Raw genomic sequence first — 25,821 nt, forward strand, 5'->3', positions numbered from 1 at the left:
AAACTCGAATTCTTAAAAGTGAATTAGAAAAAGATTTTTTAATATATAAATTTATCAATATTTTAATTTCCATACATTATTTAAACATTAATTATATAGTTGCTTATTTTCGTTGTAGCTACAGTGAATTTGTAGAAGCTCGTATGGAATTTAAACTAGCTATAATATAGTTAATTTGGTCATTAACTAAATCCATATTTTTATTCAAAAATTTTACTCTATTATTCAACCTAAAAAATATTCAATATAAGAAATCATATACAGTGATTGTAATTACTATTTATTTTACCTTTCGATTTCTTCTAAATCATTCTTGTCTATTTTTTCTGTTGATAAAAATTATTATTTTTTTATTATTCTAAAAATTATAGGAAATTTTTTATGTATACCTATTGAATTAGACATCATTTCCAGTTTTTGTAATAATTTCTTAACTTTTTCTGGTTTAATTGTTTCCTGTGGCTGAATATTGTTTTGTTTGATGATATTTTCAATTTCTGAATCAACATAATTGCAACTGTAAAATTTAAAAATATTGAATTGATTTAAATTATTGCTACAATTTATATTAACCGTTTTAGTATTTTGTAAAAGTCTTGGTAGCTAATTTCATTTAACTCGTCCTCTGCCTTGTAATGTGTATGTCCATTTTCTAATTTAATAAGATCCAGTTTTCTCAAAATTGGTTCAGTATACAAAGATAACTTGTCAAGAACATATATTTTCCGTTTTCCAATCATTTCTTCAATATCCACATCAAAATAAGCGTGGAAAACTATTGCCATTAGCATAGTCTAAAAAAATTAGTTTTAATTGTATAACCCTGGCAAATGATTATAGAATTTATCAAAAATATCTTAAGAAATTTAGTTTTTGCACTAAAAAATGTTTTGTTCTTACTAAAAGTACAAAAATTACAATACAAGTGAATGTTATAAAAAAAAATGTGGTCAATCCTTGTTTGATGTGTGCAACAGAATGATAGTCAAAATCTCTCATAAGAATCCGCAACGCAGACATTAAAGAATCACTTATTGTAGAAAATCCTTCAACCTAATAGAAAAATAATTTTATATTTGAAATATAAGTTCAACATAAAATTTATATTTTTTTAACGTGCCTGAGCACCAAATGCACAGTATCCCAGAACGGCAAATGCAATAATAATTAATGTAATAACAACCATATAACCTAAAACAACTTTGAAACACTAAAAATCATATATTTCTAATTATCAAGTACACCTTTTAACTTAAAGGTTTACTTTACCCTTCCAATGCTCAAATATATAATAGTCATTGATTTTGTCCAATCGGTATATTTTACTAGTTTAATACAAACAACAAAAAATAGGAAGGATGTAAACAAATTCAAATAAGAGTGTCTGTCAGTTAAAATTTGAAGAAATTTTTGACCTTTGCCAGACATTATGATTTTTTCAAGTTTAAATCCTGGCTCGTATTGTATCATTAACATAGTTATTATGAAACATCCCCATCCAAGCTATAGTATATATAACACGAGATAAGACATTTTGTTTAAAAGAAGTTTAAAAATAGTAATTTACAACAATTATAATAAAGTCCGTTATATTCCAAAATATTGTAAAATATCGAAATTTAAAATACAGCAACTCCATAATTTCTTCATAAGTATAATATATTAAAAAACAAAAAATGCATATTGAAATGATCAAAGCTGGTGTTGAATCATTAATATAATAGTAGCGAATCTTGGAAGATCGAATTGTTGATGATGGTACAATACCGCCCCATGCTGGAAATTCTAAAATAAGTCTAAAACACATAAAAATCTAAACTTAAATAAATAATTGACTAGATTTTACGTGTTTGGTTAATAAATTCATTATTCATAATAAATTAAATATAAGCCTATATAAAATATTAAATACAAGTATTGTAGTAGTCTAGATAAAAATTATATTATTTCTCAATTTAAAAAGATAAATTTATGAATAACTCATCGTTATTATCGTTTAGTATATTTAATATTTAAAAAAAATATTATTTTATGATTTTTTATGTTACAAATCAAAACTCTACATGATCCTTAATCTTGATACGCAACCGTGTCCTTATAACACTAGATAGATCTCAAAATGCCTAGAAAATTTACCAGTCATTACATTTTGATGACTTCTGGTGCAGCCCACCCGTTCATCAAATTTTAAGATCTTCAATTAGTTTATTACAATTTTTTTATCACTCAGTCCAACCTGGTCTATTTTTAAAAGAATAAGCTCTTACAATGATTTAAACCATTCACGCCTCAGTTTCATATGGTCTTATTCTAATAAGGTCCATTTCAATCATAATTTACACGTAATTTTTTTTCGGTTAAACATTATAGCACAATAATATATAAATTACTATGCTATGATGAAATATATCAAGATGAAATATTTCCAATAACTTAAGTACAATTCTTATTGTAACCGATTCTTATAACGGATTGAGTTTATGGTGGTTAAGTTAATTAATTACTTAACAACACAAAGTGTATCAGTGTTCCCATTATAAGCAGCAAAATCAATAAAAATTGCTCTTGTTGCTCTATCAAGCCATGTATTCATTTTTAGACCATCTATTAATTGCTTAGCATCTTCTTTTCTTTCGGGAAAATCAAAGTAATAACCACCCGGTCCATAATAAGATATTTTCCCACTATAAAATGTTCCCTGAGTTCGAGTTTCGCCTGAATACAACCATCTGAAAAATTATAGGTTATTGTTATTAATTATAGTTTATAATTAGTAAATATTTGTAATATTTACAATTATCACAAATAATATTTAGTATATGAGACATCCAGAGCTGAAAAAAACTAAGTGTCATTATTAATATTTTATTTAACATACTATATTCTTTTTAACACTAGGTGCCTCATATAAAATTCAGTAATAAGTTATAAAGACAAAAAATAGTTTTAATTCAGATAATAATTTACGAAATTTTTAAACGTTCGAAACTCTTTTTAAATAATAAACCGCACTTTAAGTGACCCTTTCTTACTGCGAATCGTTTGCGGGACCAAAGCTTCGTTTTTCTTCATATTCTGTATCAAATGGCACGTAACATTCTTTAAATAATCCTTTAAATTGATTTCGTATCTCACAATGTCCCTCTTCTACTCTGACCTATTTGACAAAGCTAATATTATTTTTGGCTGTTAATTTATTATATATCTAAAGTCATGAAGTAATGCTAATGAGCAGTTTCTTAAATTAAACCATTATCTTTATATAAATTCTTAGATAACTTGTGCTTATTGTAAAACTATAAGTAATTTACAAATCGAACAAATTAATAATAAAAAAATTTAAATAATCAACACCTATTTCTATCATGGTATTAAATATAGCTTGGTTTAAAAGCACCTCCACTGATAAATAAATAAAATATTATAATACTAGGTTCTGATTTACCATTGCAATTTAAAATATTTAGCATCTACTAAATGAGGGCTCGAAAACAAATAAAACTAGACTTATAAAAAAAAAATTAACTTATTGGAAATATATATATTTTTTAAATGGACCCAATACAAATATGCCAAATATTCTTCAATAAATATCTTCTTTTTTTTCCTCGCCTTAATCCCAACTACTTGGGGTCGGCCACCGTTATTGTAAACTTCCACTTGACACGATCTCCCATATCATCTACGCTCACATCAGCTGTCCTCAAATCGCATTCAATAGCATCCCTCCCTTTTGGTCTTCCTATACCTCTTCTTCCTTCAAAATTCATTTCTATAACTGTTCTTACAGCTTCCCATTCTTCTCTCATCATAACATGACCAAACCATCTAAGTCTATTTTCTCTCATCTCAACCATGATTGACGCTACACCTATACTCCCTCTTATATGCTCGTTCCTTATTCTATCTTTTTTAGTCACTCCACTCATCCATCTAAGCATTCTCATCTCTGCTACACTCATTCCCTGCTCTACTTTCTTATCAACCGACCCACATTCTGAACTATACATCATAGCTGGCCTCACTACAGTCTTGTAGAATTTACCTTTCAGCCTTATTGGAATTCTTTTATCGCAGAAGACGCCAGACGCTTCTTTCCACTTCAACCACCCGCAATTAATCCTATGTCTTACATCCTCGTTAATACCACCGCTCTTTTACACAAATAACCCTAAATACTTAAAACTTTCCAGCTCTCCAATCACGTCCTCGCCTATTATCACTGGTTTCCTTATTTCACCTAACTCGTACTTTATATACTCTGTCTTACGCCTACTTATTCTTAAACCCTTTTCTTCTAGAGCTGATGTCCACACCTATAGCCTTTAATTAATTTCCTCCCTATTGTGTCCTATTAACACTATAGTTCTTCAATAAATATGACAGTGATAATTTATAAGATTTTTAAAGTTATATAACCCAATCCATTTACTTTCAAAAAAGTTTCACTCTATTAATTTATTAAATAATTATTTTAGAAAAAAAATAAATGGTATCACATAAAATTAGTTACTTATCTTTTATAAAAATATAAAACCTTACCTGTCGAACTCTTGGTTTGAAAAGCAATTTATTTCTATATATAATTTCTGAATTTGTAACATTTAACATATTACTGTTGTCAAGTCCATACAGTTTATTACACAACACTTCGTAGAAGTACTAAAAACCGTTTTTCAATTAATTTCAGCGAGTATTTTACTAACTTAGATTACATCATAAATGCAAATTGAAAATGTTTCACTGTTAAATAATTAATTAGTTGTTTTCATCAAGGTTTTACTAGGGTTATTGCCCGTACNAGAAGCAATTTTTTCAGATCATGAATAATGAAACTTTTAAAAACGTCAACAAAATGTTGCGAATTTTGGCAGTGTTACCTGTGACAACAGCAACTCCAGAACGCTCATTTTCGACTTTACGACGGATTAAGGATTATCTTAGAAACACGATGGTACAGGAGCGTCTCAACGGCCTTGCGTCTTTGAACATCCACCATCACATTAATATAACTGAAGAGGAAATTCTCAGAAAATTTTTCGAAAAACCTCGAAAATTTAAGAGTGCTTGAAAAAACATGTTACATCCTTCATCATCTATCGATTTTTCAAAAAAATATTTTATAATCACTCGAAATTTTGAATTACAATACTAACAATTATTTTTATTATGAAATAAATTGAATTTGGAAGAAAAAATTTTTTTTAGCTTGAGTCATCTAGAATTTTAGCATGAAATGTAAAAACATTATTCCCATGGGGGGGGTCCGGACCCGAAAACCCCCCCCCGTGGATCCGCCACTGAATAATATATATAATATATAAATATATTGTATTATATTAGGAAAACTAACCTTCCATAAATGTTCCATAGTAATTATATCATGAAATTTAATAGAAATACCATCAGCTGTTGTAACTTCAAAACTACTATCCAAAAACAAAGAAGATATTTCTTGGTTGAGAGCAAAAACATCGTAAGTATACATATCGCAACATGCTATAAATAATAAATAATAATAAATTGTTATCTAAGAATTATAAGTTTATATTTATAAAACAAACAAATGCAAAATAGTATGAAGAATAGTCCGTATATGCACATTTCATGTATTGAAAGTTGAACATACAGCTCTCTGTTATTCAAATCTGTTGCAATTTGGCGAGTTAAAACTACAACAAAATAACAACAAGAAATGATTAAAATTTTCGTAAGAATACTTTTATACTTTTAACATACACATTTCTTTTAAACAAAAGCAGTGTAATGTTTTCATAACTGTCGATAAAATTTTCTGTACGAATTATATTTAATATAACATTTTCATGGAAATTTTACCTTACATTCCATTACGTAAAAAAACTTCTATTACATTTATGTAAAAATGAAACATTTTTTAAAGAATGTAATAATTATATTAAATATTGTTGGAATAAACTGTGTATTGAAACGAACACCTTAAGTTAGGTTCGGTTCAAATGTCAAACTTAAACAGACAAATTTTTTAAACCAAATTTAAGGCATAATATTAATAATATTTAGTTTGAATGAATTATGTAAGAATGAGTATAGTTTAAACTTATATTATTATTTTTAGTTAATGTTATAATTTTTTATAACATTATATACTCTAAGACTTCAGAAATTTTATTTAAAGCATATAAAAATAATAATAATAATAATAATAAACATTTATTTGGCACATAATTATATAAATTAAGAATTCATATCGTATCATTACAACTCTTAATATCTTTTAGTTGCAACACGAATGATAAAAAAAGGCATGTATTCAATAAAGATTTTCTGATTTTTTCTTCTATCAATGTTCCATGATAATTGTTAATTAACTTAAATTATGTGAACAACTATAATTTTATAATTTAATACAGTTCTAATAATTTTTCTTTCTAAGTCTCCTTCTCAATTATTTTATTAGCACTTTACTTTAATATCCTAGCATCCGAGTCAGTTAGTACTGGTTTGTACAGCTTGTTTGGTATAAACTTGCGTAAAACCTATCCACTGTAAGTATTAAAATTCTTATAACTCAATAAGTATTTAAATTAAAATTGTTGTCATTTGTTGTTCTTAAAAATTTTTGTAAGAAAAGTGATAAAAACGACAATTTTTATATGTTAAAAAAAATGTAAAGATTTTATTTTTTCTTTATTAAAAACCGATAATAAATAATTATTTTAATATCATTTAAGAATGCTTAAATAGTTTTTTTTTAATTCAGCGAAATATTAATTATCTTAAATGTTATGAAAATTGTCAATTAGATCTGTTCCACTCTGTATGCATATTTATGCTTATAAAATAAAATACTTAGTTCTATTTAATATTATGTAAAAGTAAATTGTACTTTATAAATTATTTATGCTAATGCCTCTTTAATTAAATAAATAATAAAATAATTTAACATCACATTATTTTATAATCTATAATATTATTAGTTGTAAATAATAAAAGTAAAATATTTAAATATTCTACACACTTTAAAGTTATACATTTGAATTCTCAACAAAATGTCTTATAGTTTTTTTATGGTCATAATATAATTTTATATCTTAATTTATTTGACTTCCAAAACTTATAATTTTTTAACTTTACATAACTAATACAATTTATATTTCATAGAATTATACAAATTAGATATCTTTAAACTATACATCATATATTAAATACACAAAATATCATTGTATTATTTAAAACTAAGTTTTACTATATAGAAAATAAGGTAAACATAAATTTGAATAATTAATATCCTCAAACCGCTACCTGTGCCTCAATCTCAAATACAGTAAAATCAGTCGTACATTTAGGTATTTCAATATAAGACATTGGTACTGCCGGCTCTCCATTTTGATCATTGAATTTTGACTTATGTCTTTTGGTAGACTTATGGTGTCTACTGCTTCTAACAGACATAATTTTAAATCATGAAATATTAAATTGCTAAACGTAAAATAATATTTTATCTCTAAGAGAAACCTTTATTTTTAAAAGGTGTTTCCATGTAGTATATTTTTGCCTAGAAACCATTGTATTATATTTTAGTAGAAAATTATAAAGTTAAATATAGTGTAGTAAAGTTGAGCCATTTTTCATAATAATGTTGATTGACATTTGACACTATTTAAAATTATTGTCATGACGTTATACGCTTCGATTTAAAATAATTTTTGAAAAAATCAATCATGTCCATCAAATACTTCAGGATTTTCGGCTTTCAAAGTCAATTACTTATCGAAGACAAGTTATTGAAACATATTTTTCTTTTTAACCATACTATTAATTATATAAACTTTATTTTGAATAGTTTTATATGATAAAAGCACATCGCTGCTATGTCAAACATTTAAAAATAGGCTATTTTACAGAAAATATCAAGATCTTAATTTTATGCTTAGTGACTAATGACTCGTAAAAATTAATTTTTCTAAACATTTATTTTCTCATTTTAAAATCCGTTATATCAGCTATTGATTGTTAAAGGAATATTATCAAAATTTCAATAAAATTTTTGTTTTAGTCCGCATTTTTTAAATAGAACTATCTAAATAAAATGATCATATCCACTAAAAATATTATGATTGTTGACTTTACTCGTAAAGACAAGTCATTAAAACGTTTTTCTTTTTTAATCGTATAGATATTCTGTTACTCCTCAAAATTTATAAATATCTATTCTTACTGAAAATTGTATGATTTTTAGATTTAATAATTGATTATTTCTAGATATCAAAGTTTTTTAGTTTTATATTAAAAAAAGACTGTAATTTGATAACGGTTTAAATATATTGAATTTTTTAAAACATAATTGTAAAAAGATGAAAAAAAATTTATGATATTTTGACATATTTTCAAGTATAATCACTCAGTTCATTAATTTTATCTACTGATAAAAAAATGGCAGTATAAAATCGTTTTTATTACATATCAAAACTTTAAAATAACAATTTATAATCTTTAAAAATCTGAATATTTAATAATTACAAACTTACACTTCATTAAAATTAATTTCATTAAAAAATGTATATTGATATATTTTTAAAATACTATTTTTGGGATTTATCAATAATATTTTTTTTTATTAATAAAAAAAAAATTCAGGGAATTTTTTAAAATTTGAATTAAATTGTCTGCAACTAGAAATATTCGGATCTATATGTAAACTGAAGTAAACTTCACAAATAAATATCATTTGAGTTATCAATAATTATATATAATTCTGAATCTGACCACATATTTAGTTATTTTAAAATAAAAAAAATTGTAATTAAAAAGTCTCATATTATATTGTAAAACAATTTGTGTTGAAAATCATTTATTTATATTATTATTATTTATCATTATACTACTTTTATTGTAGTGCTACATTTTTTTATGAAGTTACATTTATTTTACGACAGTACAATTTAAAAAAAAATGATTTTCTTACAATTTAGCAACTCATTATGATCAAATGATACCATTATACATTTGACTTTTTGTTTGACAATAATAGTAGATGATGAGTATTCTCAGAAAAAAACACAAAAAATACATGACAGTTAAAAGTAATATCATTTCAGTTTTTCATTGAAAAATCTTAAATATCTTTAGAATGTATTTTGATATTATTACTCCTTTCTTTTGTAAAAGATGGGTACGCCAATAGTTATCGATGATTTATTTTTTTCAACTATTATAATTAATTTTAATTTTTTTTTATTTGTATAAACTTTAATGCTATAGTTTTATTCTCAAATATTTAGTATTTAAAACACTTAAAATGTTATTTTCCTGTATTTTATTAACCATATTAAAACGTTATGTCATAATCATATAAACAAATGATATCATAATTAAAAAATTGGTAATCATAATTATAATGAATGCAATTTACCACATACCACAGTACATATATGTCTTTAAATTAATTTTAATAGATTATATTATATTTTTTTTCAATTTAAATTAAATAAAAAAATTAATTAACCCTTTCTAACCAGACTTTTAATTTATATTTTACCCTACAATAATCTAAAACCTGATTTTCAGAGAATTTTATTTTTCAACTTTTTACTACATTTTGTTGCTTATATTATTTAGATATTTTGGTGTTGGAAGCTTAGTTATAACTTCAAACTATGTTTGCCAATACAAAAAATTAAAAAATGGTGAGTTGGATGTATTGTAGTGAATAGAGTATTGAGGGTCTAAAAGAATTAATGTTATTACTTAAATTTTTTTTTTAGACAAAGTATTAATTTCTAATTTTTTTAGTTATAAAAAAAATTTATCCACAGTTTTCTCAATTTTGCTAAACTATAACTTTGGTTTTATTAAGTACTTCATCATGTTGAATTGTAAACTTTTTATTTTAAACGGCGATGTTTAGAGAAAAAAGAAAAAATGTTAAGGTTAATTAAAATAGCATTTTAAATAACTTAAAATAATTTTTCTTATAGACTACTCTTAAATACAAATTAATTCGTTTTCTACAGATTTTCAGTTGATCGCTGTATATTTCGGATGTTTTAAATAACAGCCATTAAATATTCATATTTGTCGTAAATTCAACATGCCAGCCCTTATCAGTTCTCCGTCCAGTTGTTTAAAATGCACACAAGGCGAAGAATGATAAGGTCTGGTATGTGAGAAAAAATGTGATGCGTGTTGAAATTCTGTAAAATAACAAAAAAAAAAGATTATTAAATAAATTAAACAATATAATTATTATGTGTATTCTACATAGCTCATGTTTTGATAAAACTTTTATTTAACTATTATTCGCACGATATTTGTTAATTAAAAGTTAGAACACTAAATTAGAATTAATGTCACCGTGAAGCATATTTTATAGATTAATTTTCACTGTTAGCTTATGTGAAAATCAGTTGTATCTTACATAAAACATAAACAACATGTTTAAAGCAAATGTTTAAAGAAAATGTTGGTTTTGTTTGTGCAAGATAAGTGTTATAATATTATAATTTACTGCGAACCCACAAGGGAAACGGGAAGCCATTGTCGAGTTATATTATTCATCTCTGTTCCCCTAAGTTGGGTCGCTGACTTTTAATACGGTACGTAGACACGTAGAATTATTAATTTTTTATAGTGATGTGATACTGTTGGAATAGAGATCCAAGTAATCGTACAACGTATCCCAGGCGAATTTTTACATTATTCAGTGCCAGCCAACCGCCGCATAGTGAATTTGTTACCTCCATTACAGTTACCCGCCGAATTTATGTGCTTCCGCTATAGTATTTTATTCACTTTACTAGTCTCTCTTACCCTACTAGTTAAGAGTTCCCGTGTAATACTCTAAGTACAGACTATGTGTAGCTGCAAATGGTCAGCGTTCATTGCGATAATATCCAACAGCAAAATGGACGAGATAGATACCATGTAGCAGGGAAAACGTTAAAAAATAAGTCGAACCTATAAAATTAACATTAATTCTACTTTGGTTTTCTAGTTATACGAGCCAAAATACGAGAACGAGTTTATGTTTAGTGTATACTAGTCTTTAATGTATATTATAAGGGTGACGTAACGATATATTGTGCCCGTACTTCCCTTTTATCTGCCAAATGTATTATTCAATAATGTTATTTGAACTGACAAAACGGAACTTTGGATTTTAATTAATGCCAGTTCTGGTAATAGCAATAATAATTTAACAGCTTTGCATCATAAACTAATAATGTAGTTGTGCCGATGAGAGAACTTTGGAAGCCTATTAAATATTATTTTATTGCGATCAATGGGTGATTTGGCATGGGGACTGAAAATTACCTTTATCCCTTCTCTAACGTTACCGTGGCTTTTAACATCAGCCTTTTTGAGCTTCTAAGATTTTTTTTATTCAATTTTAAACGTCAACGACCGATAATGGAAGTCACTTTTAAATGTTGTAACATTTTACACATACGATATGAAAAAAAAAACGGCTTGACGATGAATTCACAAGTCGATGGGGCACTCGCACAAAGCGATAAAAAGGTTTTTCTCGTTCGGTATAATCGAGTGACATTATGTTTTTTTCATGAATATCTATAGATTATTATCTTGAGCTAACGGCCGCCACGAAATTTTGTATCACATGCGAACAGTCGCAACAACACTGCACAAACCGACCATATAGCAAACATCTGCTGCTACACATTTCATCAATTGATTCCGTCAGGGTTTTTTGTATTAATAGAGCTGAGCGGACCGACAATTTTACGAGCGATATTACCACGCACTATGTACTACCGACGTTCCATCCCACTATTTTTGTCTTGTTTTTATTAATTATTTACATCAATGAGTAACAACAGTACTATGTTTTATCCGATGAAATCCCCCGAGGAATCTTGTTAAAAAACCGTTCATCCATACCGACGACACTCTCAGCAAAATGACTTTTAACATTATTACGCAGAAGGCACGTTTACGGTTGGTTGAATTCAATTTCCTTTTTGTTTTTATTCAATTTCAATTCTCGAATTTATGTATCAATTGATACATAATTAAAAACAAACACTGAGCGACGTCTAATTAAGTGTCGATATAGTGTCCTTCTCTTCTAGAAACTGTTTTTCCTAATAAATTTACCATAGTAGTGTATCCAAAGTTACGAAATCATAAACTTAGTGGAGTATCAATAACACAACGGGTTCTATACGTGTGCACTGGTTTTATTTTATCTATCCTTTAAGCAAACGAACACACAACAGTTTAAAATTCTATTTCTTCTGAATGCAATCGCTAACAGAAACAGATTTTTTTACGCGCGCAAGCAGCTGATACTCATATTGTGAATTGAAAAGATATATACACAAACATATTTTACATGTGAAACAACCGTCAGCACAGCTGTGCTATTTGAAACACGGGGGGTATCCCCTTTTATCATCATCATACTCACTGCCCTCTCGGGAAACACCTGGTCGGCTAAGATTGTTTGCGCCCTCCTCTCAGGAACCATAGCACATAGACCAAGTACGTTTTGTTGGTACGTGATTAACCAGGGTAATAATTCCGTTAGCCAGGCCAAAGGCGACAAGAAAAAGAGGAAACATAGATGTTACAACAGATGTAAAACAATGTACGAATGATTTGCAAACACTTTCTTTTTTTTCTTTTATTATTTTCACGGAGACACCACATCAAATCAATGTCATTTCTAAATTATCATGCCATTAATGTTACATTTATTTCAGATTTTCCATAGAAGCATCCCAATAATATACCGTCATGTTTCACTTATACATGTCCAATATAAAAATAATAAGGCACAGTATTCCCTCCGGATGGCAAGAAATACATCCCTCAACGTGCCGAATTGTTTACAAGCGAATTCTATACATTAAATAAAACGCTGAGCTAACACGTGCACCGTTAAGACTGCAGTTGTGCTGTGTGTGCGACAAAGAGGGATAGGCTGGTTAAAGAGCGTTGTGGACCTGGTCACGTATATTCGTATCCCTTTTGATATATATTTATCGTGTACTCCTCATAGCACTCGCAGTATTTTCTTAACCTTTTGTTTGTACTATACAATGCGATTAAATTCGGTTCTTATAACGTTGACATGAATCGGGGATTGAAACACGGGGAGAAAAAAACTATTGGAGAAGGAAGCTTAGAAATAAAAAATTAAATGCCCTGACAGCAGCAGCTGAGAGAAGTAAGAAAACGTCAAAAAAGAATTTTGGTTTTCATAAACGTTTTCCGAACACGTGTCCCTTTGCAAAACAATACGGTAACCGGTTCGAACATAAAACTATCCGATAAGAGTAAACGCATAGAGGGTAGCTCAAGGTCGCCGGTTTGAAATATCTTTGAAGAAAATGCCCTTGATATCATATTGTTGCCCGCACATTGTATTTAATAGTAATTCGCTAACATAGTATTTAATAAACTAAAATCCCACGCTATTTCATTTAACGTCTATGAGTGTAATATGTTTTTAATAAACGTCTATCGAAGCATTTAAAACAATAAGTATACTTTTCATTTTCCGAATGTTCCCATTTTAAATAACACGAGTACAGCAAGTCTGAAAATTAATTTGTGTACAAAGTTCATCTGATCCTTTTACCCTCAGAGTTAGTATTTAAATTAATCTGGCGTTTTACGAACCGGCCACAATGAATTCGAAGTAAAATGTTGCGTTCTAAAAACAAACGGCGGTGAACGAAGTGAAATAAGTACATAGACTTTTACATGGGAAGCATAAATTGGTTGTTATTATTTACTATTGCGAGTTTCCCGTACTGTAACGTATAATTTTGGAAACAGTGCCGACCTACTCTCAATAGTAATATTTAATTTTGAAAACGTCGTTTGTATTTACTGTGCACATTTGGTCGTAAATCAAAAGGTTGACGGGAGAAGTAGTTCTGGATGTATTTTGACCGATGATGAGTTCGCTATGCTGCTGCTACCCCGTCAGGGATAGAAGCGCTAATGGGGAGGGTTTGCGGTTTTGTCCGTGTTGATAAATCGTATAGAAGTGACACGAGACGTCTAGGGAAAAGCAGCCAAGCAATAACATAACGTTTACGGAGAGGAATAATCGGAATTCAATATGAGAGCAACCCTCGAGATGATATTTTTTAATTAACTCTGTCGGATTCTACTGGGGACGTCTGCGAGGGGAATTTGTCCAGTCATAGTTTAGCTGAGCTCTTATTTTAAACTAATAAAATAGAGTACCGGGCAAAGTGCAGTTGTACATGGTCGAGGCCCGAATATGAATTTATGCAATAATTAATTCGAAAATATTGCCATTAGTGATTTCACGGTACTATGATCGTTAAGCTCATATATCCAGGTGTTATTGGCTTATGGGACCCTCTTTATGGAAAACAGCGATAAAGGGTCATTTACGAGTACAGTGAGCATATAATAATTGAAAATATTTGAGTATGTTTCAGCAAAAGAAATATAAAACCGTCGTTGTCATTATTAATTAAAACTAAAATTGTCGCTGCTATACAATACAATGAATGAATTATTATTCAATTTCCTCTGCCCTTTCGGTTGGCTTTTCATCGTTTGTTCACCTTCACCGCATGACCCCTTAACAGGAAAAACAACTAGCCAATTGGTTACATACGTTGGATAATCAACACTACTGCTATTTCCATGCTGCTCAAGTCGGATTAAACTGTTTTAAAGTTATTGCTATCCCATCTAAATCACGAAACTCGTGTAATGCCCCCGAGCGCCATTAAAATACAATAAACCTACTGCGCCAAAAACAAACTTAAATTCGAATTTAAGACCTTATAAAAGTATAATAATGCGTTTTTGTGTTTGTGAAGTTTACTAGAGCGACAATGCGCAGCAAACGTAGGGAACGACACTTGGTATAGGGGTAAAATATTACATATTCTTTTTAAAATGCCTATAGTATTATTTTCTTTTCCGAGCAGAGGGAAGACAATGCGTTCGCAGGCCATTGCCAAGACAAGTATATTCTATGGCCTGGATACGCTTGTGTGTTAAAGTTAAAAATAATGATAACGATGATAGTTAATAAATGATAATTATTATTAAAACGACACGCGTTCATTTGTTTCAAAAATAAACAACTGAAAGAATAATCGAAATGTGCATGCTGCTTGTTAGAATCATTACATGAGAGGCACTAAGGTCAACGCCGCTGATTAGATCAACGATCCCGCATCATAATAATAATACAATAATAGTAATACAACGCCAATGGATGTTAACTAAAATCCCAAAGCATTTATGTACGCCGAGACGTTTACAATAATACATAATAATGTTTTGTCCTATGCTAATTTTGTGACCTACGGCACGCATAACACTTTGAATTCATTTCGTACGCGTCATTTAACGCTAAACCCACGGCTATAATAAAATTAATTATTCCTAGTTATGTACTTGATAATCATAATGACAAAAAAATAAATGATGCGAACAACTGATTATCTCAATAAAAATTATAACTCTTAAATATATCAAAAACTTACGGTTTGAAAGACGATCGTTGCTAGTGATGACGAGCATTTGAAACTGGTAGTACTACATATGCGGGGCCGGTACCGCACCAGAATGGAAGGACCAGACAGAAGGCCCGCTGTGGCAGTACACGCGCAACACTACTGCGGCCGCCGGCGATCGCACGGTCTGGTCAGAGTGTTCAGGTTTCAGCGCTACTAGTGACATTTATCCCAACCAAAGGACATATAATAGGCACTGAAAAATAAATAAAGGTTTGCGATTTTTCAAATTGTTTTGTATGTCCAAAAACCTTTTGGCGATTTTAAATAAAACTTAACTCATCAATTTTCAACTTATACTAAAAAAAAAAAACAGGGAACTGCTAATAATCATATTTTTGTATAACACAATGATTCAGTTGACATTTTTTTTATTTGTTTACTAAAATCGTGAACTTTAAATTTATTTGTGTACTATTATAGTTTAGAAAAAATTTCAATTCAAAGAAAAGACTAAATTTTATTTATTTATTTTAAATTATTTAGATGATATTTGAAAATTACTCGTTTAAATCTCATACCTATAACTAAAAAAAAACATTCAACCAGTAGCGAATTTTTATTTACTTTTTTTCTAGGAAAGTTGTTGAAAAATACTGTATATTTTAACTATATATAAAGATCTTGTCTTACATGTTATTTAATAATATGTGAATATCAATGTTTGAGAGATGAGGTTCAGACACCTAGACCCCTTCTTGTAACTCCACCGTTCAACCTAAGAGTCTGTTTTTTTTTATTTTCAGTTCTTTTTGGCCTCTGGTTATTTATGTTTTAAATTATAAATGTATTGCATAATAAATTAATTCAATATTATATTTTGAATCAAATATCAAGAATCGTTAATTGCAAATTGTTTAGATTTTTTAGTATGAGTTAATAAATTGAGATTTAATCAATTTTTTATCCCACTCATATGTTATAAAAAATGCGTCTATAAATGATGGATTTTAATATTAATGAACTATATTACTATTTCATCAAGGTCAGAATAAACGTGTTCAATCTCTTATCGCATCTTCTTTTTTTTTTTAATGGAATTCGANTTAATATTAATGAACTATATTACTATTTCATCAAGGTCAGAATAAACGTGTTCAATCTCTTATCGCATCTTCTTTTTTTTTTTTAATGGAATTCGGAATATACATCATAGAGAAGGTATATTATTAATCATCATTGACTAATAAATTATCATTTCGATTGAAATATTTTATCGTTGGTCGATTAATCTGACTTTTGCTTCACAAACACCGTACTAATATAGTTTAAAGTATAGTTACGACTGTTAAAAAAACACTAGTGATCGATATTACCGTTCAATTTTAACATCAATTCAATTTTGCACATAATTTTGCATTATACTTGATTGTAAAACATTGTATTCAACAAAACGTCGATTAAATGATCATTTTGACTTTGCTTATTACACGAGTGCGAGTAACTACCTTGTTAATAAATAACAAGAAAATTAATTGCATTATACACTTGTGTGTACGTGCTTTTCACTTATTAATTGTTCAGCAACATTTTTCACTTCTCAGAAAAAAAAAAAACAATAACGGAGAATCGGAAAAAATATCAGCATACCAAATTCCCAAATTTCAATGTTGCAAGTGAAATCAATTACTTTTCATCGTAGAAAATAATTATTTAAGTAAGACGTGACTAAATCGGCTATCTATTAAAGTCAAAACAATAAAAATAAATAGTCTATTACTACATTAGTGTAATATTATAGCTCAAAGTTTTATTAATTATTTAAATGTGCTCTCTATACGAGTGCACTTTAGATTACATATTTAACCGAGTTATTCTAACGTTTATTTTTTTAAAGTCTTATAATTACAACAAAAATTTATTGCCATAAGATCATATAGATTTTAATAGAAAAACGACATCTGACACCCAATTGAATTTAAGAAACGGTTCATCTATCTCACTATAATATACGGCGATATTGCAATTACCGTGTGCTCTTAGATTACACGTGAAATTTTAATTGTAAGTATCCTCTTCCAAATAGTTTTCAATGGAACGTTTAGAGCGTATATAGTTCTGTTTAGGACAACTTACAATCTTGTATTTTTACCTACGATTAATACGCCATGTCAAACAGTAAAACAGTATGTCTGTTCCACATTTGCAAAAACAATAATTATCTTGACTCTACCCAAACGGCGGTCGGTACCCCACTAATTGTGAGATGTTAACGCCTGCGTTGTATTTTACAGAATCGCTATTATACTCGTAGATGGTTGCAATTATTTTATCACCGGAGTACACAACATATACACCGCCATAAAAACGAACGTTGACAATTATTTCTATGCTGCAGCGTCAGAAAATTGGGTCGACAAAGCCCGGTTGTAAATAACAGCTGCAAAATGTCACACACTGTATCAATTACGTTGTGTACATCTAATATAAGTTTAACACCGGATATTAATTTGAGAATGACTTTATTTCCTATGAACGTCCACGCGACATTTTTTCGTAAAGTTGGATTTATCCTACGTGATTCTACCTTGTTATGTGTATGGTTTTCAAATTTTATCTTGTCACCAACTCTGAGGCTTGCATCATAATTTAAAATACCGTGAACTTAATATGTTTGAATCATTTTATACAGAGTGATCTGATTATCATAAACCACTCGATTATTCGCAAAGTAAATACAATATTGAAAAAAAATGTTTTGGATTTTTTTAGCTACATATATATTTTGATTTATCAGTTACAAAGAACTTTTTAATATCATCTATGACTTACAAATTTTAATTTTTATATAAATTCCTATGATTAAAGAGTGATGATTCTAAAAAGTAATTAACAGCTAATAAATCAAGTAATATATGTAACTAAAAAATACCTAAAATATTAATCAACATTGTAATTATTTTATAAGTAACCAGTGGTTTATATATAATAAACCGATCACTCTGTATACATTAATACTTTGTACTGTCAAGAGGTTCTAACAATATGAATATAACTAAATATATACTAATGTGAGAGTTATGCTCGTTAAAAATATTTCAAATCACAATAATTTCTCAACACGTCAGACAAAACTTATTATTTACTTAGAATCGCAACACTAATGTTAAAATGTAATTACTACATGGTAAAAATTATGTAGCCGGAACTTTCAAGTTGTACAAAAGTTAGTAACACAACTAGTGTTGTGTAAAGTTTAATGGAGTAACGGTGTTTTACCATAAATGAAGAGCATATGATATTTCTTTACCCGAGTATCTGGTTACCTGGGAAACTGTTTACAATCGGTCTAAAAGGCTATTCTCCTTTAGAAATTTTTGTTACTAAAATTTTACCATTTAAGAACAGTCAATACGTACTGTATCATTAATTACTGATAAACATATAACTAAATAAGGAATGGAAAATAAAATAAATACATATAAACATACAATTTATTAACTGGGATGTTTTGTGTGCAATTTATGTTATAAATTTGATGAAAAAAAATTATACGTATGGTAATAAACTAATATTCTCTACAAAAATTATCTCGACTAAATCAAGATAATTTTTTAAAATTTAAACTAACTATAATGAGTCTAAAATTAATTGCAGCAAATTTTTTTTTTATTTTCAAACATTAAAAAATAATACAGTCTACAATATATTTTGTATTAACAATTGTAAAACGCTTTCATGTTAACAGATTGAGTGAGCGAAACTTGTAATTAACAGTTGCTAATTAATGATCTCGAGAATAGTATTACTACGTTTGCAAGTTCACAGCGCGTTCTCAGATAATATCTAAAAAATAATTACGAGAAAATGTATTTCATTAAGGACGCACTTGGGTTATTTATTTTGTTAAAGCTTTTGATAAAATGACGGTATACCCAGAGAAGTTATAATTTCTTTTTCCAAAAAAATTCCTTTTGTTTTCTTTACATTAAAAATAAAGTAAAAAGTGCTCAAAATTGTCGACAGGTACAATGTAATCATTTTTATTATCATTAAAAGCGACACACTGCACTTTAAGATTTTTAGGCTATAAATAAAGCGAAATACATACAGCAAGTTCTAATTAAAATAAACACTTTAAAGTCAATGAAAGGAATATTTTGCAAGTATTTTCTTATTTAGTGATATATTTATAGTCTTCTTTTATCAGATAAACTGTTGAAATATTTTCTTTGTGGCTGAGTATTTTATTATATACTGTTTTTTTAATAAAGATATTTATTTAGGTATAGTTTTTATAATTTTCAATGAAGTATACTTAGTACAAACTTTTTTTCCAAATTAATTAAAATATAATATTATTATGATACTTATCTCTTAATTTATTTGATTTAAAACAAATAAACAGTTTGCGAAGTACTTTTTTTTTTTTTAGATAAGCATACAATTTTAGCTTATAATTTTTCAATTATCTGAAACCGGAACAACGAATAAAGAAAAATGAAAAACTTGGTTGTCTTGAAAGTCATCTGGTTATTACTAAGAAAAATTTTATTACTAAAATCTTTTGTTAGGAAAGGTCAATGAACAAAACCTCAAGAGACTATTGACTTGGGTACTTCGGTAGGTTAAACAAGTAGATGCTTGTTAAGCTGTTCAAAAGTAATAAGTGTTTAGTGTTTGGCATTGTTCCCATCGTTAATTGCCTAGTCACCGCCAAAACTTTACTAGACAGCCAATCTAGCAAACTTTCATGAAAAAATATTATTTTCCAATAAAGTATTTCTATAGGAAATAAATAAAATAAACAAAACTAGAAAATCAGATTTATATAAGAAAATTTCCTGTTGGTCAAAACAATCTCTCCCTCTTAACGTATGTAAATCAAATCAAAATGTGAATAAATCAAAAACAAACATTTTTATATTCAGTCACATTAACATCAAGTAGTAACATAAACTGACGACGGCAGACATTAGAATTTAAAAAAATATCGTCTATCCGTGTCCCTATCAAATTAACACATTCCCCTTCACGAGTGCTCCCTTTTAGCCTCTCGTGTACTACAATAACATAATATGAACGGACGTATTTGTGTTGGCTAGAATCAATCGTTCCCACAGACCCGCAGTTTAATCAGAATAATTTCTGTCAACTCATAAAAATTACATTTCCTCGTCGACACTACTCATGACCGACACATAAAGCGACCACAAGGAAAAACGATCACACGACTTCCCAACGCTGTCCAGTCGAGATATACAATAATAACAAGAAAAGATTATGTAATGTTCATCTTACTATTAATTGATTGACGGTTCTTTTATGTTGTTATTAAACTTTTTAATTAACATTTTTAAATTTATCGTACAAACTTCGTTCTAATTTTTATTTCAGCTTTTTACAACAATCAGTTCAAGTGGTTATCAATTAATAATTTAAATGATTTTATTCAAATTTTAATAGCCTGTATTAAAAAATGATAGAAACGTTAATTTATTCTTCTTTTTAGCTTCCCATACGTAGTTATAAGTCTTACTTAGTCTTTTGAAATGTCGGTTTTAGGAGTTATAGAAAACTAAAATCAAAAATCATATGATTTTTGGTGAAAATAGCTAATTTTTAAATGTTTTCCATAATAACGTATACCTACAATATTTTAAATTATTGAAAATTTAAGTTTACTTAATAAAATACATGATTAAAAACAGAAAATGTTCCAGTGACTTAGTTTTTGTGAGTTATTGACTTTTTAAGTAAAAAATTATGTAATTTTTGATAAACGTGATACATTTTTTAAAGTTTTTTTAATCAAAATACGCATTGAAGAATTTTGCGACAGCGATTTTAATGACTTTAGCTGTCAATCAATACTAATCTGAAAAATACCTCAACTTCACTACGCTAAATACCGATTGTATTTAACTTTTTAGAATTATGTATAATAAATGATATCGGTATAATTCAAACTTATTTTAAATAAAACAATCATTTAACAGTAATTTTCATTTTTTTAAACTCTAAAACTTAATAGTTAAAATTTCCTTAACAAAATGCCACATAATATAATATGTTATCTATTTTATATTGTTATACAGGGCGTTCAACATGTAAGGAAACAAGTTAATTGTTATAAACAATGAGAACAATAGAAACCTATTTCCTTACTTCCTGAACATCCTATATATGATTTAATATTGTTAAATTATGTATAATATGTTATTGCTTTATCTTCTACAAATAGTCTGATTAATTTTCACAGTGCTCATTAAAATATTTTTAGAATGGAAGTGAAAAATATTGTTTAGCAAGACTTGGTGAAGGTTTAACATTAGCCGGATGTAAATAGTTTGCACAAGCGAAATGCATTGAATCTATTCAGGCTCATTAAGCCAAATCAATTAAAAACTCAGTGAACATTAAATAAAACCAATAATTAAGTACAAATCGTTAAAAATACTAATAATTATTCATCGTTTTATCAGAAGCGCTTTATTTATTTTAAGCTTCGTCATACTCAGTCAGTCTATATAAATTTCAGAAAATAATTATGATATGCATAATGTAGTATGAATAATTCAAATTGAAAATAATATTACAAGTATATCTCTACATATACATAGTATTCTACTAAATTTTACTGAAAAATATACAACAATACACTAGATAGAAGGTCTTCATAGTATTGGGGAGTAGTAAGTCGTAAAATATAAAAATGAGTGAAATATGATGTAGAAATATATATAAATCAATGAACCGTAGGGGTAGCTTCACCTCAGGGGACTTGTAGTTGTAGGTCTCCAAAGTGCGCCAAATAATCGTATGTCAAACTCACTTTATACTCGAGGGAAGATTCAAAAATTCAGGTTGGCTGAATTATTTGTAAAAATAACACAAAGTCAAACTTTGATAGTAATATAGTTTAATATAATAGATTTTTGTTGAAAATATTTTAAGAATTTCATATTTCATAAGCAGAAACACATATTCCTTAAGTCTCTGATATTATCTTTATACACATTCGTGTACTAATGTGATTCATCTTTTATTTTATTACCACCAAGTAGATAGAGACTGGCGTTTGCGTTTACTAATCCACATATATGATTCTAAAGCAGAGATTTTTCTCGAATATTTTTAAGACTTCAAATAATAAACCGCTTTTTAGTCAGCGTAAGTGTAATGTTTCAACTATATATTATTTTCAACGAATTCTTTAGTGAAAAGTCAAATTCAAAATTATAAACCTGATCACGTTCTTTATCAAGCTCGTCGTTTATATTTCACTTCTTATTTAATATTTTAATCGCATCTAAATAACGAATAGAGGGAGCTTTTAATGTTAATTATACTTTACAAATACCAACTTAAAAATTACGGATTAACAATAACAGAATAAAAACTATCCCATTATGAAATTTAAATTAAAGAAAAGTTGACAATTAGACAACTAAGAAATATTAATAGTGTTGGAATAATTGATTGAATATATTTGAAATATCAGCAGCAACAAAAGAAAGCATTGAAAGTTGAAACTCCATGCATAAGTTTTTATCAAAATTCTATTTTACTTAACGTTTTCATAGAAATGTGGGCAATGTATCAATTTGTTTTATTTTTGTAATTATTTATTAGTATTGAATAATTAATTCAGCTTTTTTTAATAAAAATATAGCAGAACCCCTTTTAAAACTGTTTTATTTAAATAATCTTGTAAAAATCATAGCGTGGTATATACATCTTGCTCCGTTTATGTAATGTTGACTGGGAAATGTTTAGCATGTCAGACATCCCACTCGTATCATAAACTAATAAGAAATATAAAATGCTTTTATTTAGTAGAATATTTATTCAAAACTGAATACTGAATATTCAAATTTATATACAACGCTAAACTTTAAAATAATTCATCTTGAATTTTAAAAAAAACTAATTTAAATATTAAAAAAACATTAATGGTTGTATAGTATATTTTCTTTTAAAAATGTTGATAATATCTTATTAGCAATTAAAAAAATAATATTTGTTAAAACATATTTATTATAATTTATTTATAAATTTAATCAATCAAATTATCGTGAAGTACCACGTACAAAAAACTCTATAGGTATTCCGATAACTGTCTTATTGGTAATGGTATTATGTAAATTATTCGACAATGGGACAATTGAATTTCATTTGTATAATATAAGTTATAATTATATTGTTTAATTACAGTGGCTCTTAATAAGGTTTTGTTTTATTTCATTTGTTAAATAAATGTTGTGGTTATAAGTTCACCAATAAATGATCAGACCTATGAATAATAAAAGGTATGCGGACGTTTAATAACAACACGAATGAAAAGCGTTGAAAAATTGTGTAATGTAATTTGACATATCCTAACTACTTGAATGCTATCAAATACATTACAATATTCATCCCTATACACTGAAAATAGCAATCGCAGTATCTTACAATGGATCTTTTAGGGATTTTGTTGAACAACCAATTTCATCTCCGAGTACCGCCATGTTAACGACACGCAATTTCCGTTATATTACCTTTTTTTTTGTTTTGAATTTGTACCTTATGACAGAGCGATATGTATTCATACTATATTGACGTATTTTAATTAAATGTAAAATTGTAATTTCCGTTTATATCAAACAAAATTTTACTTAAAAAGATACTATTTATTTTATTTTTGAACATAGCTAATTGTATATTCCATAATTCAATAAAAAATTACATTCAATTTAATTGCAATGATGTTTCTCTTTAATGTATTGAAATTACTACAAGCATAAATAAAACTAATTTCTTTTTTTTTTGAATATCAATTAAATTTTCATAAAATTGATGAAAAAATTACTTGAGAGTAATTTTTGAAGTGTTCGCATTTTCCTGTGTTATCATGACTCGTATATTGAAGTGACAAAAGAGATCTTAAGAGTTCTTGAAAAAGCAGTATTACCGAATAAGCTGATGTTGTGTCAATGGACACTTGTGTACAGATAGGCTTAACCTAATCGTTAGGGTGAGCTTTACAGCCGGTAAATAATAATAAAAATATATGAACGATGAGACGGACACTATATTTTATTGCTAGTAGATTGAATATTACATAATATCATATCACGCACAAAAATGACAATACTGCTAGTCGTAAATGTTACCTTATTGAAACCGTTTTTATGTTTTTTTATAAAATTGTTCTTTTTTTTTGTTCGCGTCGAAAGGTAGGAAACGTTATTTTTATAGCTTCTTTTTAAACTGAGTTTTTGAATTTGCTGATATTTCATAGATCTTTCAAACTTTACCATTGCAGAGTTTTATGAAAACATTTTTTTATTAATCTGGCACCAAGGCATTACAGAATAAAGAAAACTACAATATCGTACAGAAAAATATAAATATTTCTACATACTTACGGCATCCGATGGTTGTCTGGATGAACATGAGGTACTGGTGATGAAGCGTTTCGTCGGATGTACTTTAGAATTGAACGTCCGTCGCACCACCGCCAGACTTTTATAGGGTGTGCGTGTGTATAGCTAAAAGGGAGGATGCTGCGCGCGTTTATCTCCATGGTGACCACAAACCGACTAAATACTAAATGAGCTAACGTTTAATTGAATTGCTTTAGATTTTACCTTGTAAAACATGCAATGTTGTATACACGCGGTTATGATATTTTCATATTTGATATACTTGTACATCAAAGACCAAATCACCAGTGGTCACCCTTAGGATACTTGAATGTTTGAAAAAATAATGATCTTTATAAAACGACTGTATCATTATTTGGTTTAACACGAATCTTGTTACAAGAATCATGAGACTTTAGGTCTAACATAGGATTATTTATTAACAAATAAAGTACATACGGCGTTCTGGGTAGGCCAAATGACTACATATCATAGATTTATGTAGTTAAAAAATACATACACTCTTTCAAAAAATTTCCGAATTTTCATATACATCTGTTAGAAGTTTTTAATTCATATAAATGTTAATGTGCGAATTTTCGATACTTTATATTAAAACTACACTACTTGTGCGTAAAATGAACATGTATATTAAAAATATCATACTGATTTACTGGAATGTTTGAATCATTTCTTACAGTATAATGTAAAGAAACAATTTTTTCTATGTGAATTTTTTTTTAATTTCTACATTTAATAACATAATATTTATTTTATTTATTTAAACTTTAAATAACATAATGCATTTATTTGTCATTAAAATTATTAGCTTCATACAAAAATAATATTTGTGATTCCTAGAGCAAAATGACAAAAATGATTATTTATATATTTATTTCAAAAATGTGACTTTGACCCCTTAAGCTCAAAACTTATAAATTCTAATAATG

The 25,821-nt window shown here is 27.8% G+C and overlaps 1 protein-coding gene across 2 annotated transcripts; it reads right to left on the reverse strand.

Annotated features, from left to right (window-relative positions):
- On the reverse strand, positions 1–24,930 carry LOC126897687 (polycystin-2-like). Of its 2 annotated transcripts, XM_050671475.1 has the most exons (8): positions 24,871–24,930; positions 15,492–15,717; positions 5,565–5,672; positions 5,354–5,499; positions 4,543–4,662; positions 3,033–3,157; positions 2,505–2,729; positions 686–1,053 (listed from the first exon to the last, which is right to left on the reverse strand). In XM_050671475.1, exons 2-8 carry the CDS (start codon positions 15,526–15,528, stop codon positions 1,032–1,034), a joined length of 783 nt encoding a protein of 260 aa, XP_050527432.1. In that variant the 5' UTR covers positions 15,529–15,717; positions 24,871–24,930; the 3' UTR covers positions 686–1,031. The 2 variants fall into 2 exon arrangements, with proteins under 2 accessions (XP_050527433.1, XP_050527432.1); XM_050671476.1 differs by lacking the exons at positions 2,505–2,729; positions 3,033–3,157; positions 4,543–4,662; ... (2 more) ...; positions 15,492–15,717; positions 24,871–24,930 and adding exons at positions 1–230; positions 290–326; positions 390–517; positions 1,121–2,486 and having other exon boundaries at positions 574–794; positions 901–1,053.
- Between the last annotated feature and the right edge of the window lie 891 nt (positions 24,931–25,821).

This window comes from Daktulosphaira vitifoliae, unplaced genomic scaffold (genome assembly GCF_025091365.1).
Source record: "Daktulosphaira vitifoliae isolate Bord-2020 unplaced genomic scaffold, ASM2509136v1 Scaffold_2, whole genome shotgun sequence".
NCBI classification, from domain to species: domain Eukaryota; kingdom Metazoa; phylum Arthropoda; class Insecta; order Hemiptera; family Phylloxeridae; genus Daktulosphaira; species Daktulosphaira vitifoliae.